We start from the raw sequence: 17,820 nt of genomic DNA, 5'->3' as shown, positions 1-17,820 counted from the left end.
TCATATATGTAGTGTGTTTGTTATCTTCATATATGTAGTGGGTTTCTTATCTTTATATATGTAGTGGGTTTATTATCTTCATATATGTGGTGGGTTTATTATCTTCATATATGTAGTGGGTTTATTATCGTCATATATGTAGTGGGTTTATTATCGTCATATCACCAGGGCCTCCGTCCTGTGCTCCCCTGGATGTCGCTGCTCATATTCCCTTTATCAGACCCACAGAGCAGTGCAGCTGTAAATCTTAATGTCCTGGTGCAAGTAAGAGGGAAGGAAGAAGTCCAGGTCCCTCTCCCAGTTGGGGATCAAAAGATCAGATTATCGACTGTTGTGGGGGCTATGAAAGTTCCGTGGGGGGTCATCTTTAGCTACTCCCCTTGTTGGGCATGTACTTTTCTTGCGTATTTGTTTACTATAAAGTGTCCCTCCCTCTATCCTATTTCAATAAGCTGTGAGGTATGTATAGCTGGGACATGAGTTGTGAAGTGATTCTCAGTCATGTAGTATAAAGCATTAACATGACTGAGGTGAAGTGGAAGCCAGTAATGAGATCTGTAGAGAGGAGCAGCAGTTGAGGAATAGTGAGAGAGACTGTAACAAGCATATCAGGTTCCCTTGCTGGTTATCAGGACATTCATTGGGGAAGCTCTTTATCCTACAATGCTGCAATCTAGTGCCTGGGAATAGCCACTGTACTTCTTTTCACAGGACAGGCTGTCAGCTCTTTTGCAGCATGCACCATTTATCAAGGATCACTCCCAAGCAGAGGACTCACTGAGCACTTGGCAGTTCCTGCTGCATACGGCTGTGCTTGCTGCTTGTTTTGGTCCAGTGTACTTTCTTTCCATAATCACTGTGTTGTTTACTTTCCTGACAGAGAGAGCTTGCATGCTTCTAACAGACGTCAGCATCTGTGGGGATTTTTTCCATAGTTCAAAAGTCTCTCCCTCTTGATGCCCGCGTCAGCCGCTGTCCTGATGCTCACCTTACCCTCCACCTCCGACTTCTGGACATACAGCATCTCAGGATGTTCTCGGAGCCACAGAGAAAGGTAACAGCTCATTGGTGCTTTCATTTTCCCCCTGTTTATGCTTCATTACAGATACCATAGAGTGATACATGTTTCTTTTAATGTTCTATAGGCTATGTTTAATTGTAATGATTTATGATTGCAGTATATAGATCTATGTTGGTTGATACTGTATTTCGATTTTCTCTGGGGACATGGACAGTTGCAAATAGTTCTAGCTACTGTGAAAAGCACTGACTAATATATTGGCACTGTATCAATATATGACATACATTTCTAACAGTATCCCAAAACACTCAGAAACTGTCTTAATAGAACTGGCTACACAGAGCTCAAATCTGATTGGTTATTATGGCTTTCTTTTCTTTCTTTCTTTCTTTTTTTTTTGCACTTCTGAATATTATCAATGCATGCTAAAATGCTTTATTAAATAAGTTATAATAATATATTACAATGCAGTGTGTAGTTACAGAAAATGGACAAAGCTGTGCTGTGGTTAACTGCTGTAAAAAGCAAACGTTATGCTTTAACCAATTTCTTTATTTTATGTCTTTTTGTTTGCCTTGTATAGTTTTTGTACTTTTGTATGGTGTTTTATCATAGTTACAATGGACAATGTTTTGTGCAATGCACATAAACAATTTTTGCAGGATTGTTTTTTTTATTGCCTGAATGAATGGGTTTGCAAACCAGACTTTGCAGCTGTGCTAGACTGAGAAGCACTCTGCAAGCTGTCCATGCTCCTCCTCCATCCCATCATCCTCCCACATCCTCTGTGACGCTGCTAAAAGAATAAACTCTTTGTGGTCACCGATGTAGCCACAGATCTACTGTTTTATCATCAATTCCTGCATTTGTCTTCTCCACACCCTCCTCACAGCCTTTATAAAAAAGGTTAAATCAGGACAGTGAAATTGCAGACAGGGCTCGGTAATGAGAGGTATATGTGGCTTTTATAAGTACTCTGGGGATAGTATGGAAAGGGTTAGATACTTTATTACACAGTGAACAGAGCAAACTGTAAAATAGTAGTTGCAGTGCTGGCCACAAAGAGTTTTGAGCTGTGACCTGTCTCCAGCTGAGATCACCTACTCTGCTGCCAGCTCCATGTTTTCTGGAGGGCTCTTTGGGTCATGTGACTGGACTTTTTGAAAGTGAATTTCTTTGGGACGGCTGCAACAAATATGCCTTTGCTAGCAATTAAAAAATCTGGTAGGTTTAACTAGTAATTTGCTTGATTTGTTGATACTGCTAAAAAGGAAGGAGAGACAGAATTTTAAAGATCAATGCTTTGTAACAAAAAACTCACCCCAAACTTTCATAAACATGTTTTTTTATGAGAATTTTTGGATTGCTAAAGTCTCTATAGCAGTCTGACAGACCCATTACTGAAGCATATAAATTGCTCTGATTAGACATTTGTTGTAATGGGATCTATATTCCCCGATATTGGCTAACTGAAGTTTTTAACGAACCACTAAGGTTTTAGGGCCTGACCACACTGAGGTGCTTCTGTCTGCTTTTCAGCCAATTATCAGTGTTACAGATGTTAAATAGCAGACATAAGCGGACACAAGTGTGTTAGTGTGTCCAGGCCCTTAAAGCAGAATGAAACCTAGCAATTCTTCTTTGCTCTAAAACATTATTTAGCATTTTTTACTAGAACAGCATTCAAATGGTTAAACACAGGACAGAAAAGCTCAATGCTGGGAAAGCTGGACACATCCGAACTGGATATAATGTTATCTTGTGTTTAATTGTATCAAGTGAGGAATCTAAACAAACACTTCTCTGACACTGCAGACTCTCCCGAACACAGACAGATAATCAGAAAGCATTTCTGCTTATATTTCAAGATGAAAAAAAAAACAATTATGAATAAAATGCAAAGTCCGCTCTCAGAGCAAATGAGTGTACTTTGGAAACTTGTAATTTCTAAATGAATAATAATACTTATGCACAAAAGCAAATATGATAACCGTATGGCATATAAAAAGTAGGAGAACACGTTTATATTGAATATTATGTCAGGGTTTTATACCGCTTTAACCTCCTTGAGATTGTGGCGAGCAGTGCTGATTGGCTTAAAGGTCTAACCTTTCGACATAAGGCTAGGAAATTCACATTTTCTAACTGGCAAACAAATACTGGTGATGAAACAGGAAGCCGAGGTCATCAAAAGTCACCTGAAGGGGGCAGTCCTGTGTGTTTCTTTAGTGACTTATCTTTGTTACAGTGCATAGTGGTACTTACGTAAGGCGCCTATACCAGTGCATAATACAAGGTAAACATTTTGTTTCTTTAGTGGCTTACCTTTGTTAGGGTGTGTAGTGGTACATACAGTACGTAAGACCCCTATACCAGTGTATAATTAAAGGTAATCATTTTATTTTTATTATCCATTGCTAAGTGTACAATCCAGCCCTGACCTGTCAACATGTCAGGGTTGCATGCCAGGTATTTCTGTGTTCCAGGCCACAGGATAACTGGAATGCATGAGGGCTCTCTACAGTAATCTGGCAATTATTTTGCAGATGAGAATTCATATTTTCAAGAAATTTGTTTTATTGTCACTTATTTGTATTTGTGTGAGAAGGTGTGGTTTCCCATAATGCACAACTCCCAAATATGCAATTAGATTGGTGTGGCTCTGTAGACTTTATAAGCTATAAAACTATACACCAACCTTTCTGAATGTGCAGGCTTACCTTCAGGGACAGAAAGAGATGATTTGCATATTCGGGAGTGATGTATCATGGGAAACCAAAGTTGCTCACTTAAAGCTGAATTATCAAAAATACCTTCTGTTTTAAAGAGACTGTAACAAAATTGTCAGCCTTATTTCTTCTATCCTATAAGTTCCTATACCTGTTCTAATGTGGTCTGCCTTACTGCAGTCTTTCCTAGTTGCACAGTGGCTGTATTATCTCTGTTATCTAATCTAATCATCTTTGCTTTGTGGGCTCAGGCAGGAATGTGCTGCTCTGCTGTGATAGGATAGAAGTTATGTACACCCTCTCCACGCCCCCTGTAGGCTCTGTATGAGTCACAGACTGAGCTCCACTCAGCCTATCACATGCCGGTTAGCAGCCATGTTTTTTGTTTGTAAATACTGCCTAAAACTGGCAATTACAAGCCAGGATCTCGGCAGGGAGTGACAGAAACAGCAAAGAGGGGCCAAGGAGAACATAATGAATAGAATGGTATGCTTTTTATTGTAAGAATTTTAGAGTACAGATTCTCTTTAAGAAAGAAACATTATATTTAGCATCACTTTTTCATTAAGAGGTCTTTTTGGCCTCTTTTAGTCCCTTATACTTTCCTAGTGATTCTGGAGGACAAAAAAACTTCAAGTAATAAGGACTATTCTGGTCAAAAAAGGCTGGTGAATGAGAGAGGTGAAAGGTGAATACCATGCATAGTCTGCAGCAACAGAAGGGCAACAACACGACAAATTATAGCTGAATTCAATGCAGGTGCATCACAAAGCACATCCCAACATACAACAAGACAGACTCTGCAAAGGTTAGGATTTAGCAGCAGGAGACCATCAAGAGTGCCTTTGGTATCACAGAAAAATAGGAAAAGATGCATGTGGTGGGCTCAGAAACGACAACAATGCACCTTACCACCATGCTCTGTCGGCCTAAATTGGTTTGAGGAACATCAATCAGAGTTTAACCTGCTTCCATGGCCAGCTCAGTCCCCTGACCTCAATCCTATTGAGTATTTTGGGGATGAAGTCAAAAGATCACTTAAAGTGAACCTAAACTGAGAAGTATATGGATTTTTTCCTTTTAAAATAATATCAGTTGCCTGACTCTCCTGCTGATCCTGTGTCTCTAATACTTTTAGCCACAGCCCCTCAACAAGCATGCAGATCAGGTGTTCTGACTGAAGTTAGACTGGATTAGCTGAATGCTTGTCGGGTGTGTAATTCAGCCACTATTTCAGCCAAAGAGATCAGCAGGACTGGCAGGCAACTGGTATTGTTTAAAAGAAAACATCCACATTCCTATCGGTTTAGGTGCACTTAGAAACGCCACCATCCAATCTGACCCAACTCAGAGCTGCCATCATGTCAGCATGGGCCGACATTTTTCAGCAATGATATCAGCATCTTGTTGAGCCTATGCCAAGAAGAATATCGGCTGTGATCAGAGCTAAAGATGGACCAACTCATTATTAGAGGATGTCTCAAATTTTTTGGCCCTTACAGAAAAAGGCAAACTGTATATCCAACAAACTAAAGCCTAAGTAATATTTTTTTCCTGTAGAATTAACTGCAACCCATTTTAAATATTGATCCACACTTAGAGGCATAGATGGAATTCCTTGTGAATTACATGCATACTTTCCGATCTAGACTCTTGGCCATTAGTGTACAACCTTTATGGTCTCCCTTATAGTATAGCAATGTGCTGTCAATGAAGGTCAGTTGCCATGAGCACAGATCATGAGGGATCGTCACCAAGAGATGACTGAGGGCCTCTGTGTCATGCACTGACGTGATCTATAGAGGATGGAGTTGTCATAGCAACTTTCCTGAACAAATATTGGACAATCTGCTCAAACTCTCTATATCTGTCACAGGAAGTATAAAGGGTTCAGCTGAATGTGTGCTGATAAAATAAACGTTAAAGCCTGAGAGCTTAAAAAAAAATAAAAGCAAAACATAAAATGTTCTTAACATACCGAATGTGTAAGGATGGTGTACTCATATTTACATTACCCAGCTGTTCATCTCTACAGCATCATTAAGTCACTTCTGAAGAATTCTTCAGTGTAATGAGGGCAATGTAAATATAAGGAAGCAAGTTGGTTTACTGACCATAAGAACATCAGAGTTTAAAGTAGGGAGACTATGGCCCATATGCAATTAACTTTTTCTCCAGAGTTTTCTCCTAAATGATATTTTCAAACTTGTTAATAAAATGCCTTTAAAATCACCAGCAAGCAAGAAAATACTTAATATAGATTTAAAAGTACTTTCCCACGTACATTTTGTTACTTTTTCAATTGCAAAGTGATAAAAAGTTAAATAGAAGATAAAAATGTATAGAGAAAACACAGGATAAAAAACGAATTGCATATGGACCAATCTCTCTAGAGGGAGATATATACAAAGGCCCAGTGCACACCAAAAATCTCTTGCAGATCCGCAAAACGAGGTTTTTGAAGCAGATTTCAGAACGATCCTAGGCATGTTAAGAGACGTTTTCTAAACATGCCTAGCGTTTTTTGGAGTGTTTTTGTGTAGAAGATTACAAATATTGTTACAGTAAAAGCGGTTACTGAACAGCTTCTGTAACAAAAACACCTGGAAAACAGCTCTGATCTAGCTTTGCAGAGCAGTTTTCCACTTTCCTATACTTTAACATTGAGGCAGAAACGCCTCCGGAATCTAAAAAAATGCTGCAGCCCGGGAGTTTGCGTTTGTGGAAAAAATGAACCGCTCTGGTGTGCACCATCCCATTCACTTTCATTAGCCAAGCGGGTTTCCCCCCTGCAAGCGTTTTAAAAAAACGCTCCAGAACTGCTCTGGTGTGCACCAGTCCAAAGACTGTTCAACTAACAGAAAGCCTATCTTCAAACTGTAAAGTTCCCCATTTTGGCAAATTATCATATTTTCAATAAGATCATCCAGATTGAAAGAAAAGATCTTATTTAATCGATCCACACCACTGCAGAATCCAAGTTATGATCATATCTATGAATAAATTCTGCCATGCGGAACGATAATGCAATAATTAATTCAATTGATTGATTGAATGGGCTCAAACACACAAATGGAGAAACTCACTCCCAAACAGTTCTCTGCTGCTTTATAAAGCCTGCAGGCTGCTTATAAGCCAATGAGAAATGCACACATATATTACACCTAGCTTGCAGTGATTAATCAAGCAGAAGCTTCAGTTGGAGAGGGCTTCAGTTGCATATAGACAATGGCTATATGACCAGCAAGGGGCACCAGCGTGCAGGATATTCCCTCTCATCTGCCCCCCTCCTAACTAAACTGCATGGGATACTGCAATAAAATTAAAAACAATGGTGCATGAGCCAGCCTGGGGCCCCGGGAACTCTCACTGCCCGGGGCCCCAGAACCAGCATCTAACACCATATGAGCGCAGCCAATCCCTTGGAGCTGCCACCCCCAAGGCCTGTCTCCTACTGCTCTAAAACTTACCAAACACACAAATGGAGAAACTCACTCCCAAACAGTTCTCTTCTGCTTTATAAAGCCCGCAGGCTGCATATAAGCCAATGAGAAATGCACACATATATTACACCTAGCTTGCAGTGATTAATCAAGCAGAAGCTGAGCAAATCAGCCAGTCAGTTGGAGAGGGCTTCAGTTGCATATAGACAATGGCTATATGACCAGCAGGGGGCACCAGCGTGCAGGATATTCCCTCTCATCTGCCCCCCTCCTAACTAAACTGCATGGGATACTGCAATAAAATTAAAAACAATGGTGCATGAGCCAGCCTGTCGCCCCGGGAACTCTCACTGCCCGGGGCCCCAGAACCAGCATCTAACACCATATGAGCTCAGCCAAACCCTTGGAGCTGCCACCCCCAAGGCCTGTCTTCTACTGCTCTAAAACTTACCAAACACACAAATGGAGAAACTCACTCCCAAACAGTTCTCTGCTGCTTTATAAAGCCCGCAGGCTGCTTATAAGCCAATGAGAAATGCACACATATATTACACCTAGCTTGCAGTGATTAATCAAGCAGAAGCTGAGCAAGTCAGCCAGTCAGTTGGAGAGGGCTTCAGTTGCATATAGACAATGGCATTTCTCATTGGCTTATAAGCAGCCTGCGGGCTTTATAAAGCAGCAGAGAACTGTTTGGGAGTGAGTTTCTCCATTTGTGTGTTTGGTAAGTTTTAGAGCAGTAGGAGACAGGCCTTGGGGGTGGCAGCTCCAAGGGATTGGCTGCGCTCATATGGTGTTAGATTCTGGTTCTGGGGCCCCGGGCAGTGAGAGTTCCCGGGGCCCCAGGCTGGCTCATGCACCATTGTATTTAATTTTATTGCAGTATCCCATGCAGTTTAGTTAGGAGGGGGGCAGATGAGAGGGAATATCCTGCACGCTGGTGCCTCCTGCTGGTCATATAGCCATTGTCTATATGCAACTGAAGCCCTCTCCAACTGACTGGCTGACTTGCTCAGCTTCTGCTTGATTAATCACTGCAAGCTAGGTGTAATATATGTGTGCATTTCTCATTGGCTTATAAGCAGCCTGCAGGCTTTATAAAGCAGCAGAGAACTGTTTGGGAGTGAGTTTCTCCATTTGTGTGTTTGGTAAGTTTTAGAGCAGTAGGAGACAGGCCTTGGGGGTGGCAGCTCCAAGGGTTTGGCTGCGCTCATATGGTGTTAGATGCTGGTTCTGGGGCCCCGGGCAGTGAGAGTTCCTGGGGCCCCAGGCTGGCTCAGCACCATTGTTTTTAATTTTATTGCAGTATCCCATGCAGTTTAGTTAGGAGGGGGGCAGATGAGAGGGAATATCCTGCACGCTGGTGCCCCCTGCTGGTCATATAGCCATTGTCTATATGCAACTGAAGCCCTCTCCAACTGACTGGCTGACTTGCTCAGCTTCTGCTTGATTAATCACTGCAAGCTAGGTGTAATATATGTGTGCATTTCTCATTGGCTTATAAGCAGCCTGCGGGCTTTATAAAGCAGCAGAGAACTGTTTGGGAGTGAGTTTCTCCATTTGTGTGTTTGGTAAGTTTTAGAGCAGTAGGAGACAGGCCTTGGGGGTGGCAGCTCCAAGGGTATATATATATATACACACACACACACACACACACACACACACACAGACTTACACTAATATGTGTGTATGTATATGTGCATATATAAAAAAAATTATATATATATATATATATATATATATATATATATATATATATATATATATATATATATATATATATATATCAATAATGTTGCAGTATACTCCAAGTTTTTATTACATAGTAAATTATTTGCACACCAGTCTGGGATACTCACAGTTTTTCAGCATGTGACAGGCAGCTCCCTCCCCCCCTCAGCCTCACAAACTGCATCACACAGACAAGCTGTAACTGAGAACAAAAAGTGAGGAGTAATCAAAGTACACAGAGCCTGCAGGGGGCATGCATAACTTGTATTCATTACAACAGAGGCAGCCCATTCCTCCCTGGGTCAACAAAGCTTGACAAAGAAAAGAAGATTAAATATATTACAGAGATAGTGCAACTATAAAAGGCTGCAGTAATCCAGACTACCTTAGAACAGGTATAGGAACTTAAAGGATAGAAGAAATAAGGCTGAAAATTTTGTTACAGTCTCTTTAAATAATTTATAAAAGTGTGAATTACTTGTTGCAGGGATCTTGACTTAACTGATAAATGAAATATTGTAACATTGCGTCTGTTTTCATGTTTAGCGCTCTCTTCAGTTCCTGGAATTCTCTTTTTGGGAGGCCAGAAACACCAAGAGCCGATTGTCTACCCTAAGGAGTAAATTCAGAGCTTCAAAATCATTCTACATCAACCGCTCTCTGGAGAACCGAGAGGTAAGAGTCAAAATGGCAAATACACATTTGCAAAATCATGCATAAATTATCTAATTGGTATTGATTTATGACATCTTATCAGCTGCTGCTGTTTCTCATGTATGACTTAAAGCAGAGCTGTCAGCCATACTATCTCAGAAAAAAACACATATAAATATATAGTAGATAAATACTTGCTCGACTTACATAACATATGTATTGCACTGTCCACGTTTTGATTTTAGTGATTTTTCTACAGTAAAAAAAAGGGAAAATCCTTCTTAGGATTTTCTATCTTAACTGTGTCTGTATTGAAGCCAATCCTGATGTCATTGCCTCCCTTACTCTCCTCTGCCTGATTGTGTATGCATTGCCCGTCCTCCTCCCAGTCTTCAGACACTCACATCCAGCCCTGCAGCAGAAAGTGCCTTGTCTCAGCATGATAAATATTGGCTAATCAGAGAGGAACAGAGGTGTGGGAGGGGAAAACAGGAGGGAAAGAGGCTTCATCTAATCAGGCTGCATTTGTTTTTTTCTGAGGGGAAAGTAAGGAAGAAAAAAATAAAACTTAGCATGCCCTGCAACTTCCTTTGTGTGGCAGATGTACCAAATAAAAGCCAGGGAAACTGGGGAATGTTGTTTTGTGGATAAGAAAAATAAGAGTGATTTTTAACCTTTGGATTGCCTTGTTAGCAACCTTATTACTTGTTTGTGATTTGAAAAGCTCTTGTTAATGTGTGTGTTCTCACTTGAGCGATGTGATATTTTAAGAATCAGCCATAATATTACATTAGCAAGAGTTTTTCAATCCACTGGCACTTAAAAAGCGCTGGTAGTGTGAACCACCTCAAACGATGTCTCCACCTGTGATATATTTCAGAATGTAAATCAGGGAGTGGATTTTACAATGGGCAAACACTGACTAAATAATTTATATAAATGAATATTGTAAAAAATAAGCAATTTCATTGATTAATCATGGTAAACCAGAATTACTGGGAGTGTATAAGGGTCTAAAAGGGACCAATGGATTACCATTGGTCTGTTGCAATCCAGTGGTGGTGCCTGATGCTTCTGATGTGGCTCATATCTTTATATTGGCACATCTATTGTGCAGCGGACCAGAGTGGCAGTACCAGTAGAGGCAGAGGAATGCGAATGTGATGGTGCCAAGTATACTGAACAGGTGGCAGGGGCTTAACTCTTCTGTGTAGCCGCACTGTGCAGCCTATTAGCTTGCAACTTCCTGTCACATGACATGCATTATTGGTAGCCTCAAGCTAATAGGCTGCACGGCACGGCAAAACAGATAAGTGAAGAGGAGCTGTTCCACCAGAATGAAGAAAGGTATTACACTCTGCAGCTGCTCTGCAAACGTTGTGGGGTGCTGGAGAGGGTGGGGGAGTAGGAGAGTTTGGGTCTCAGACGCAAACACAAGTACCTCTTTTTACTCTTGCTAGTCCACACAGGTACGGTGTGTGTGTGTGAGTATGTGTGAGGTGGTGGAGGTGGGGGGGGGTTCCCCATCCTATGTAAGTTAGACACCTAGCGAGTGGCGATGCAATACATAGTAGAAAAACCAGTTTAAAAACGGATACCAAACATAAGGCCCCGTTCACACTGCACGCGTTTCCAGCCGCGTTTTGGAAACGCGTGCAGGTGCCCGACACGCACAACATCAGACAGTGCATAGAGTGCACTGTCTGATGTTCACACTGCATGCGTTCCGGACCTGTGCGGTCCGGGAACGCATGCTGCATGCATTTTTTGCCAAAGCGCGTGGCTGTCCGATTCACTTTTCAGTGATGGGATCAGCCACGCAACGCATACAAACGCGGATGGCGTGCGTTCGTACTAAGCGGCAAACGGATCAGTTTTTACAGGATCAGTTTTTGATCCCATGCAGTGTGAACCCGACCTAACTCCAGATAGTAAACTTAAAATCACCTGTTTAAAGGACCTGGCTCTGTCGCGAAAAAACTTAATATTTAAAATACATGTAAATATACACAAATAAGAAGTACATTTCTTCCAGAGTAAAATGAGCCATAAATTACTTTTCTTCTGTGTTGTTGTCACTTACAGTAATGCTGGATCCACACGGTGCGTTCGCGCACTTGATTTCCCGCTCGATTCCCGTCGATTCGTTTATTTCCAACATGTCCGATTTGGATTGCGATGGATCGTTAGGTCGATTTGGCATACTTTGCATGCGAATCGACCTAACGATCCATCGAAATCCAAATCGGACATGTTGGAAATAAAAGAATCGACGGGAATCGAGTGGGAAATCGAGTGGGCGAATGCACCGTGTGGATCCAGCATAAGTAGTTGAAATCTGTCATTACCAACAGATTTTGGACTAGCCCATCCTCTCATGGGGGGGTTGTCACATGCCCCCTAGTGGCCGGACAGCACAATGGATTCCAATCGGTTTCAGCACACAGACCATGCAATCTGTGGTCGCAATCTGTGCGCAGAAACTGCTGGAATTTTGGCAACAGACAGACTAGAAGGGAACTTGTGAGTTACAGTAATACAAATTACACATTATTTCAGGTATAACTTCCACCACTCCTACAAAAGGGTAGGAGACCTAACTGATACTAATACCTGCAAATAAAACGGTTAAAACCACACTCTATTCTGGCTAATAACAACAATTCTCAGTAGCGCTCTTCAGAAGCTAGGATTCGGTTTGTGTGGCTGAATAGCACGTGTAGCTGAACAAATAAATGACTTTTAGAAGTCTTTTATTATAAATGCAATATAAATAATTAATATATACAGAAAATCATTAAAATCAACAATTATAGAGACAATAATAGCGCAGTATGAAAACAAAAAAGGGAAGATAATACGTATACTTAAGGTCAGGTGAAAATATGTCCTTTCTGGGAAATCTGAGCACGTGGAAAATGTCCTTTGTTTCAGTTCAGGAAATGGCCGCTGCTTGTCCTCAGAGCAACAGCATGTCTTCGTGAAGATGGAATTTGGAGGACTGCCCCTCCCTGTATGCACCCTGGTTTTATGGAAGCTAGTTTTGGGGGTGGAACAAAGTCAGCCCCCTCCGGCTCACAAACCAATCACAGTTCATTCCCTTGGAGAGAGATTTTAGATTTACCTGTAAAACGCTGTAATTCAAAAACGGGAAATGCCATATTTGTGCGGGCGACAGATTAATATTCTTCAGAACATGACAATTCCTATGACATCAGACTTGGCTACCATATTATGTTTAGTTCCTGAGAGGTTTAATAGTTTGTTGTGGCTTATCCCTGGCCACCCAAGACTGGTATCTAAATGTCCATCAAAACACAACGAATCCAATGATTAACCGTCCTGTGCATGGCATTCCTTAAATAGGCTAAAAATCATATACTACATTTATGTTTCCTCTGTCTCCAATGGAGTCAAGAAGTCTGGTCTCCTGCTAGGTTTATCCTATCTCTTCAGCCTCATCTACATGAGGCGATGTGACTTATCAATCGAGTGATAAGATCCGTCAGGTCGGATTTCGCCACCGCCGATTCCCTGCTCATTCCCCACGAGGGGACAATGGCAGGGAATCGAGTGGAAGATAAGCGGCGCCGGCGGGGACGAGCAGGGGATCGAATCTGACACACGCACGGGGGAGAGCGGGGACGCAGTGGGCACACGCGGGGATGCGGAAGAGGCGATCCGGCGGCTAATCGAGCCGCTGGATCGCTTCGTGTAGACGGGGCTTTCAAAAGGCAGCAACACTTTGCCATTTGTGCCTTACTGCTGGGAGGCTTTCATACCTAGGTGTCACTGGCCCAGGAAGGAACTTCTTTTGATCAAGTTAATTTACACAAACAGGTCTTATCAGAGAGCATACTTGGCTCTCATGAAAATAACTCTGCTAACATCTATGAAGAAAACAGAGACCCCACAAGCTGACTGCAAGGACCTACACATAAGATTTTGATCTGGAACGTCAACGACAATGGGTGCAGCAAACTGATTGCGATTGCGTTCCCTTTTCTCAAGGCTCTTCCATGACAGGGGTTCTCAGGGTTTTCTTTATTTTTAAAAGCACTTAGTGAATGGCAGTTGTTCCGTGCAACTGCCAAAAAAGTGTGCAGCGAGCAGGGAGGCTGGCCAGCATCTCTATGTAAATCTTTTTCAGGGAATGTCTTTATAAAGAATAAAGGCCATGCTCAGAATCCCCCATGAAGAGACGGACTAGCCCAAAACCTGTCGCTAATGTCAGATTTCTACTACCTACTGTAAGTGACAGCAACATAGGAGAAAATTAATTTATGGCTCATTTTACTCTGGAAGAAATGTACTTATTTGTATGTGTTTTTTAAATTTTAAAAATTTCGCAAAAGTTTCTCTGTAAGAAAAAAAATAGGTGATATCCCCTCTAGGAAGGCTTTCTCTAGACACATCTTCCAAAATGTCCAGAAGGTACTATTACCAGAAGTAGAAGGATGGACACACAGGTGGACTGGGACACACAAGATGGACTGGGACACTTGCTTAATGCCTCACAGACAGGGACAAGGGAAACCTACACAGTAAATAAAGAGACCAATGGGAGCTTTCCTAAGGAAGTGAATATAAGGTTTTCTTCTTTCAGGTGATCTTCAGTATAATTTCCAGTGTCACACTTTAAGCATTGCACTCTACTGATCATGCTGTATTATTACAGGGACCAGCCATGCTTTACATTACTAACTGTTTAATACAGTTTAATGTCATCATCCACAAATATTACCATAGATCACAGCCTTGTGTGATCTGTCTGTCTTCCTACAGTTTCTTCTGCCATAGAGGAAGTTCAGAACTGGTGAGCACGTTATGCATGGCAAGCTGTGGCAAACACAAAATATCTCTTCAGCCGGATTGGCTGGAATGCAGTAGGAGAACAGAGGCGCCAGCAGAATAAAAGTGGATAAAACCTTTAATATTTGCTTGGAGGAAGTGGTGGACTTACCTCCATAAAGCAGACACGAAAGACTGTATGACATTTATAATGTAAAGACATTTATTAAATAGTACCACAAAAATGCAACGCGCTTCGCAGGCCAAGCCTGCTTCATCAGGCAATAAACGTGGGGACAAAACAGAATTTCGGCAATAGCAAGTGTAGCGCCTCAGAACTAGTAAGCACGTTATGCATGGCAAGCTGTGGCAAACACAAAATAAATCTTCAGCCGGATTGGCTGGAATGTTAACTTCAGTGACAAAAGCTGAGGGTAGAAAAACACAGATATGATTCTGACCTTTAGGTTCCTGTGCCAAAACAACTACAAAATATGTTCAGAGACTGCTGAACTGAGAATTAAAATAATGTAGGAATTTTCTACTGGCCAATATGTTAAAAACTGTATATGACATTATCATGCTGAGGGTGTCCTCCAGTCGTCTCCAACATTCTGTGCACAAGCAAGTCTCTGGTGTGTGTGCATTTCTGCAAGTATCCCCACAAGGGGGTTTGCACAAGTCAATACCTTCCTGTGGGTGAGTGTGTATATGAGAGTCAAGAAGGACTGTGACAGCTTCCTCTTGCTGTCTGTTCTGATTAGCTTCAGTGTGTTTACCAGCCACAGTATATTAGTTGTCATGCACAGTCGCACACGCTATTATCGCAGACATTGTCATGTGCTGCTTTTGTATTTTTTGGTTCCGCAATGCCCCCCCCCCCCCAAAAAAAAATGCATGCAGCAGTGCGTTGTGATAAAGCATACAGCTAAAACCCATATATGTAAAATGACACATAGGGAAATATAGAAAATTCCTTCAGCAGTGCAGCATATCAGTTGTGGGTTGGGTTACAGCTCACTGTAAACCAGCCCTATATCAGCAGACGGGAAAGGTTTTTTTGTAGCCATGACAAATGGTTCAAAATCTACTTACTTACAGCCAATGCAGCAGAATACCACTCAGTGAATTGCTCACCTAAAGTTTTTATGTCAAGGTCTGAACTTGATTAGGGATGGTGTATGAGATGCAAGATACAGATTTTTATGCTAATTTTATGGAAATGTATGCAGCTTGAAAACAGATCAGTAAAATTCTGCTGCTTTGGAATTTTATGGGTCCATTTTCAAGATGCATATATTTGCATGAAGTCTGCATCAACTCAGAATTATATGCATCTAATTAACAATCCCTCTCAGGCGCTCATTCAGAGTACCTGTCATTCAGATATATTAGGCCATTTTCACATAGGTTACAGGTGGTGAATTTGAAACTTGCACTGGGCCCAGAGCTCCTAAGCTACGCCACTATGTCCATCATGCCACATTTAAAATGACTATCTAACCTACTCCTGCTTTCCAATATCCTAGCCCTTCAGCTAAGTCCCCACAATGGCCCTTATTCAATTAGCTTTTTCAAACAAAAAGATCTCCAGAGAAACAGCCGTCGCTCGCCACCTTTGTGCCCACCACCCACCTCCTGAACAGATGACCACTTGTGCACCGGATACGTAAGCCTTGTCTGGATGGAAACATACCTTGTGAGGCCTATGCACTGCATTCCGTATTGTTGAACTGTACACTAGCACTGTCAGTTTGTGAGAATAAATCTATGGACGGAAGGTGCAAGCTCTGGAGATCTTTTTGTTTGCACTTTTTGAACTGTTACTTCTAGTATTTTGTGGAGCGACAGCGACAGTCTGTACAGGTGCTGCTTCATGGTCATAGAGAGTTGATGCCAGTGTAAACCCAGCTCACAGTATAATTTCATGGGATGTGCCACACAGCTGTGCTTGAACCTTTTGCTACAGACATCAATTAGCTTTTTATCCTAAAATAAAATGCCTGTTAAAGCAGACATGAACTCAGAATGTTCTTTCTGCTCTAAAAGATACACAACAGCATAATAACCTTTAAACAAAAAATGTCTTTGTTACAGCTGATACAAATCCTAAAATAAATCTGCCTTGTTTCTACTTCCTGATTCATGGAAGCAGACATATTGTTTACATCCTGTGCTTTCAAATGAGCTTATCTGCCGTGGCAGTCATGTGACACAGGGGAGAGAACAGATTACAATTTGTGATTAGACACAAATGAGGGGAATTAAACAGGCAAAAACTCTCTAAATACATACAGGGTGCATTTCTCTATGTTTTCCTTCTGTCCTGTGCAAGAGTTCAGGTCCACTTTAAAGAGGATCTGTACTATCCGATTTGTACAATAAAAAACATACCAATCGAGTCACTGTGATCTCCTGGATCCCTCTTTTTCCGTTTCTGACGCTCCCAGTAGCAATCCTGGCTTTTCATCGCCAGTTTTAGGCAGTGTTTACAAACAAAAAACATGGCCGCTAACCAAGAAGTGATGTTTATGTCTCTCTCTCTCTACTCTCTGCTCTACTGCACTCCAGTCTGGGATTCACACAGTTTCTTAGCATGGGACAGGCAGCTTCCTCCCCCCTCAGCCTCACAAACTGCATCACAGACAAGCTGAAACTGAGAGCAGGGACGCTGTCTGTGAGGAATAAACAAAGCACACAGAGCCTGGAAGGGGGCGTGCATAACTTGTCCCTATTACAACAGAGGCATTCCATTCCTCCCTAGGTTGACAAAGCTTGACAAAGAAAAGATGATTAGATATATTACAGAGAAGGGGCAACTGGAAAAGGCTGCAGTAATCCAGACCACATTAGAACAGGTATAGGAACTTATAGGATAGAATAAATAAGGCTGAAAATGTTGTTACAGAGTCTCTTTAAGCCATCAGCAAGCAGGAAAATACTCAGAATAATTATGACAGTACTTTTTGGCATTTTTTTTAATTGCAGACTGCTAAAAAGTTATGTTAGGGCGTTGCAACGGTCAATAACACTGCATTGCAACGCAATGATTATTTGACATTGAGTGCGGTGCGGTGGGTTCCAACGAAGTAGGTGAGTAATGCGTGCATTTACATATAGCAGTGAGGCATACTCACTGTATTGTATGCTTTATGGTCGCACCGCAGCACTAACACGTGGTGCGTGTTTTTGGGTATGTTGTGATCTTATCACAAGGGACTCGGTGTGGAAGGGCCCTTAAAGCGGTATAAAACTCTGACATAATATTCAATAAAAACTAAATAAAAAATGTTTTCCCCCAAAGCACCCCCTGGCGTGAACTGACATCAGGCGTCTAAGAGACGCCGAGTCAGTTCACAGCAGCAGCGCGGAGCAGCAGGCAGGGCTACGGTAAGATGGCCGCCCGAAGCCCTGCTCTGCAGTTTGCAGTGCAGGGCTTCGGGCGCCATTT

At 41.8% G+C, this 17,820-nt stretch overlaps 1 protein-coding gene across 1 annotated transcript in view; it reads left to right on the top strand.

Moving 5' to 3' along the window:
- Positions 1-899: 899 nt before the first annotated feature.
- The window catches only part of RGS14 (regulator of G protein signaling 14), a 152,271-nt gene continuing 135,350 nt past the window's right edge, over positions 900-17,820 (top strand). Inside the window, exons 1-2 of the mRNA XM_068277101.1 lie at positions 900-1,054; positions 9,471-9,599. Coding sequence (XP_068133202.1) covers positions 1,031-1,054; positions 9,471-9,599 — 153 coding nt within the window. The 5' untranslated portion in view covers positions 900-1,030. The remainder of the gene's footprint in view (positions 1,055-9,470; positions 9,600-17,820) is intronic.

This window comes from Hyperolius riggenbachi, chromosome 3 (assembly GCF_040937935.1).
Source record: "Hyperolius riggenbachi isolate aHypRig1 chromosome 3, aHypRig1.pri, whole genome shotgun sequence".
Lineage (NCBI taxonomy): Eukaryota > Metazoa > Chordata > Amphibia > Anura > Hyperoliidae > Hyperolius > Hyperolius riggenbachi.
Note: the sequence above shows the minus strand (reverse complement) of the source record. Positions and strands in the feature narration are given on the sequence as shown.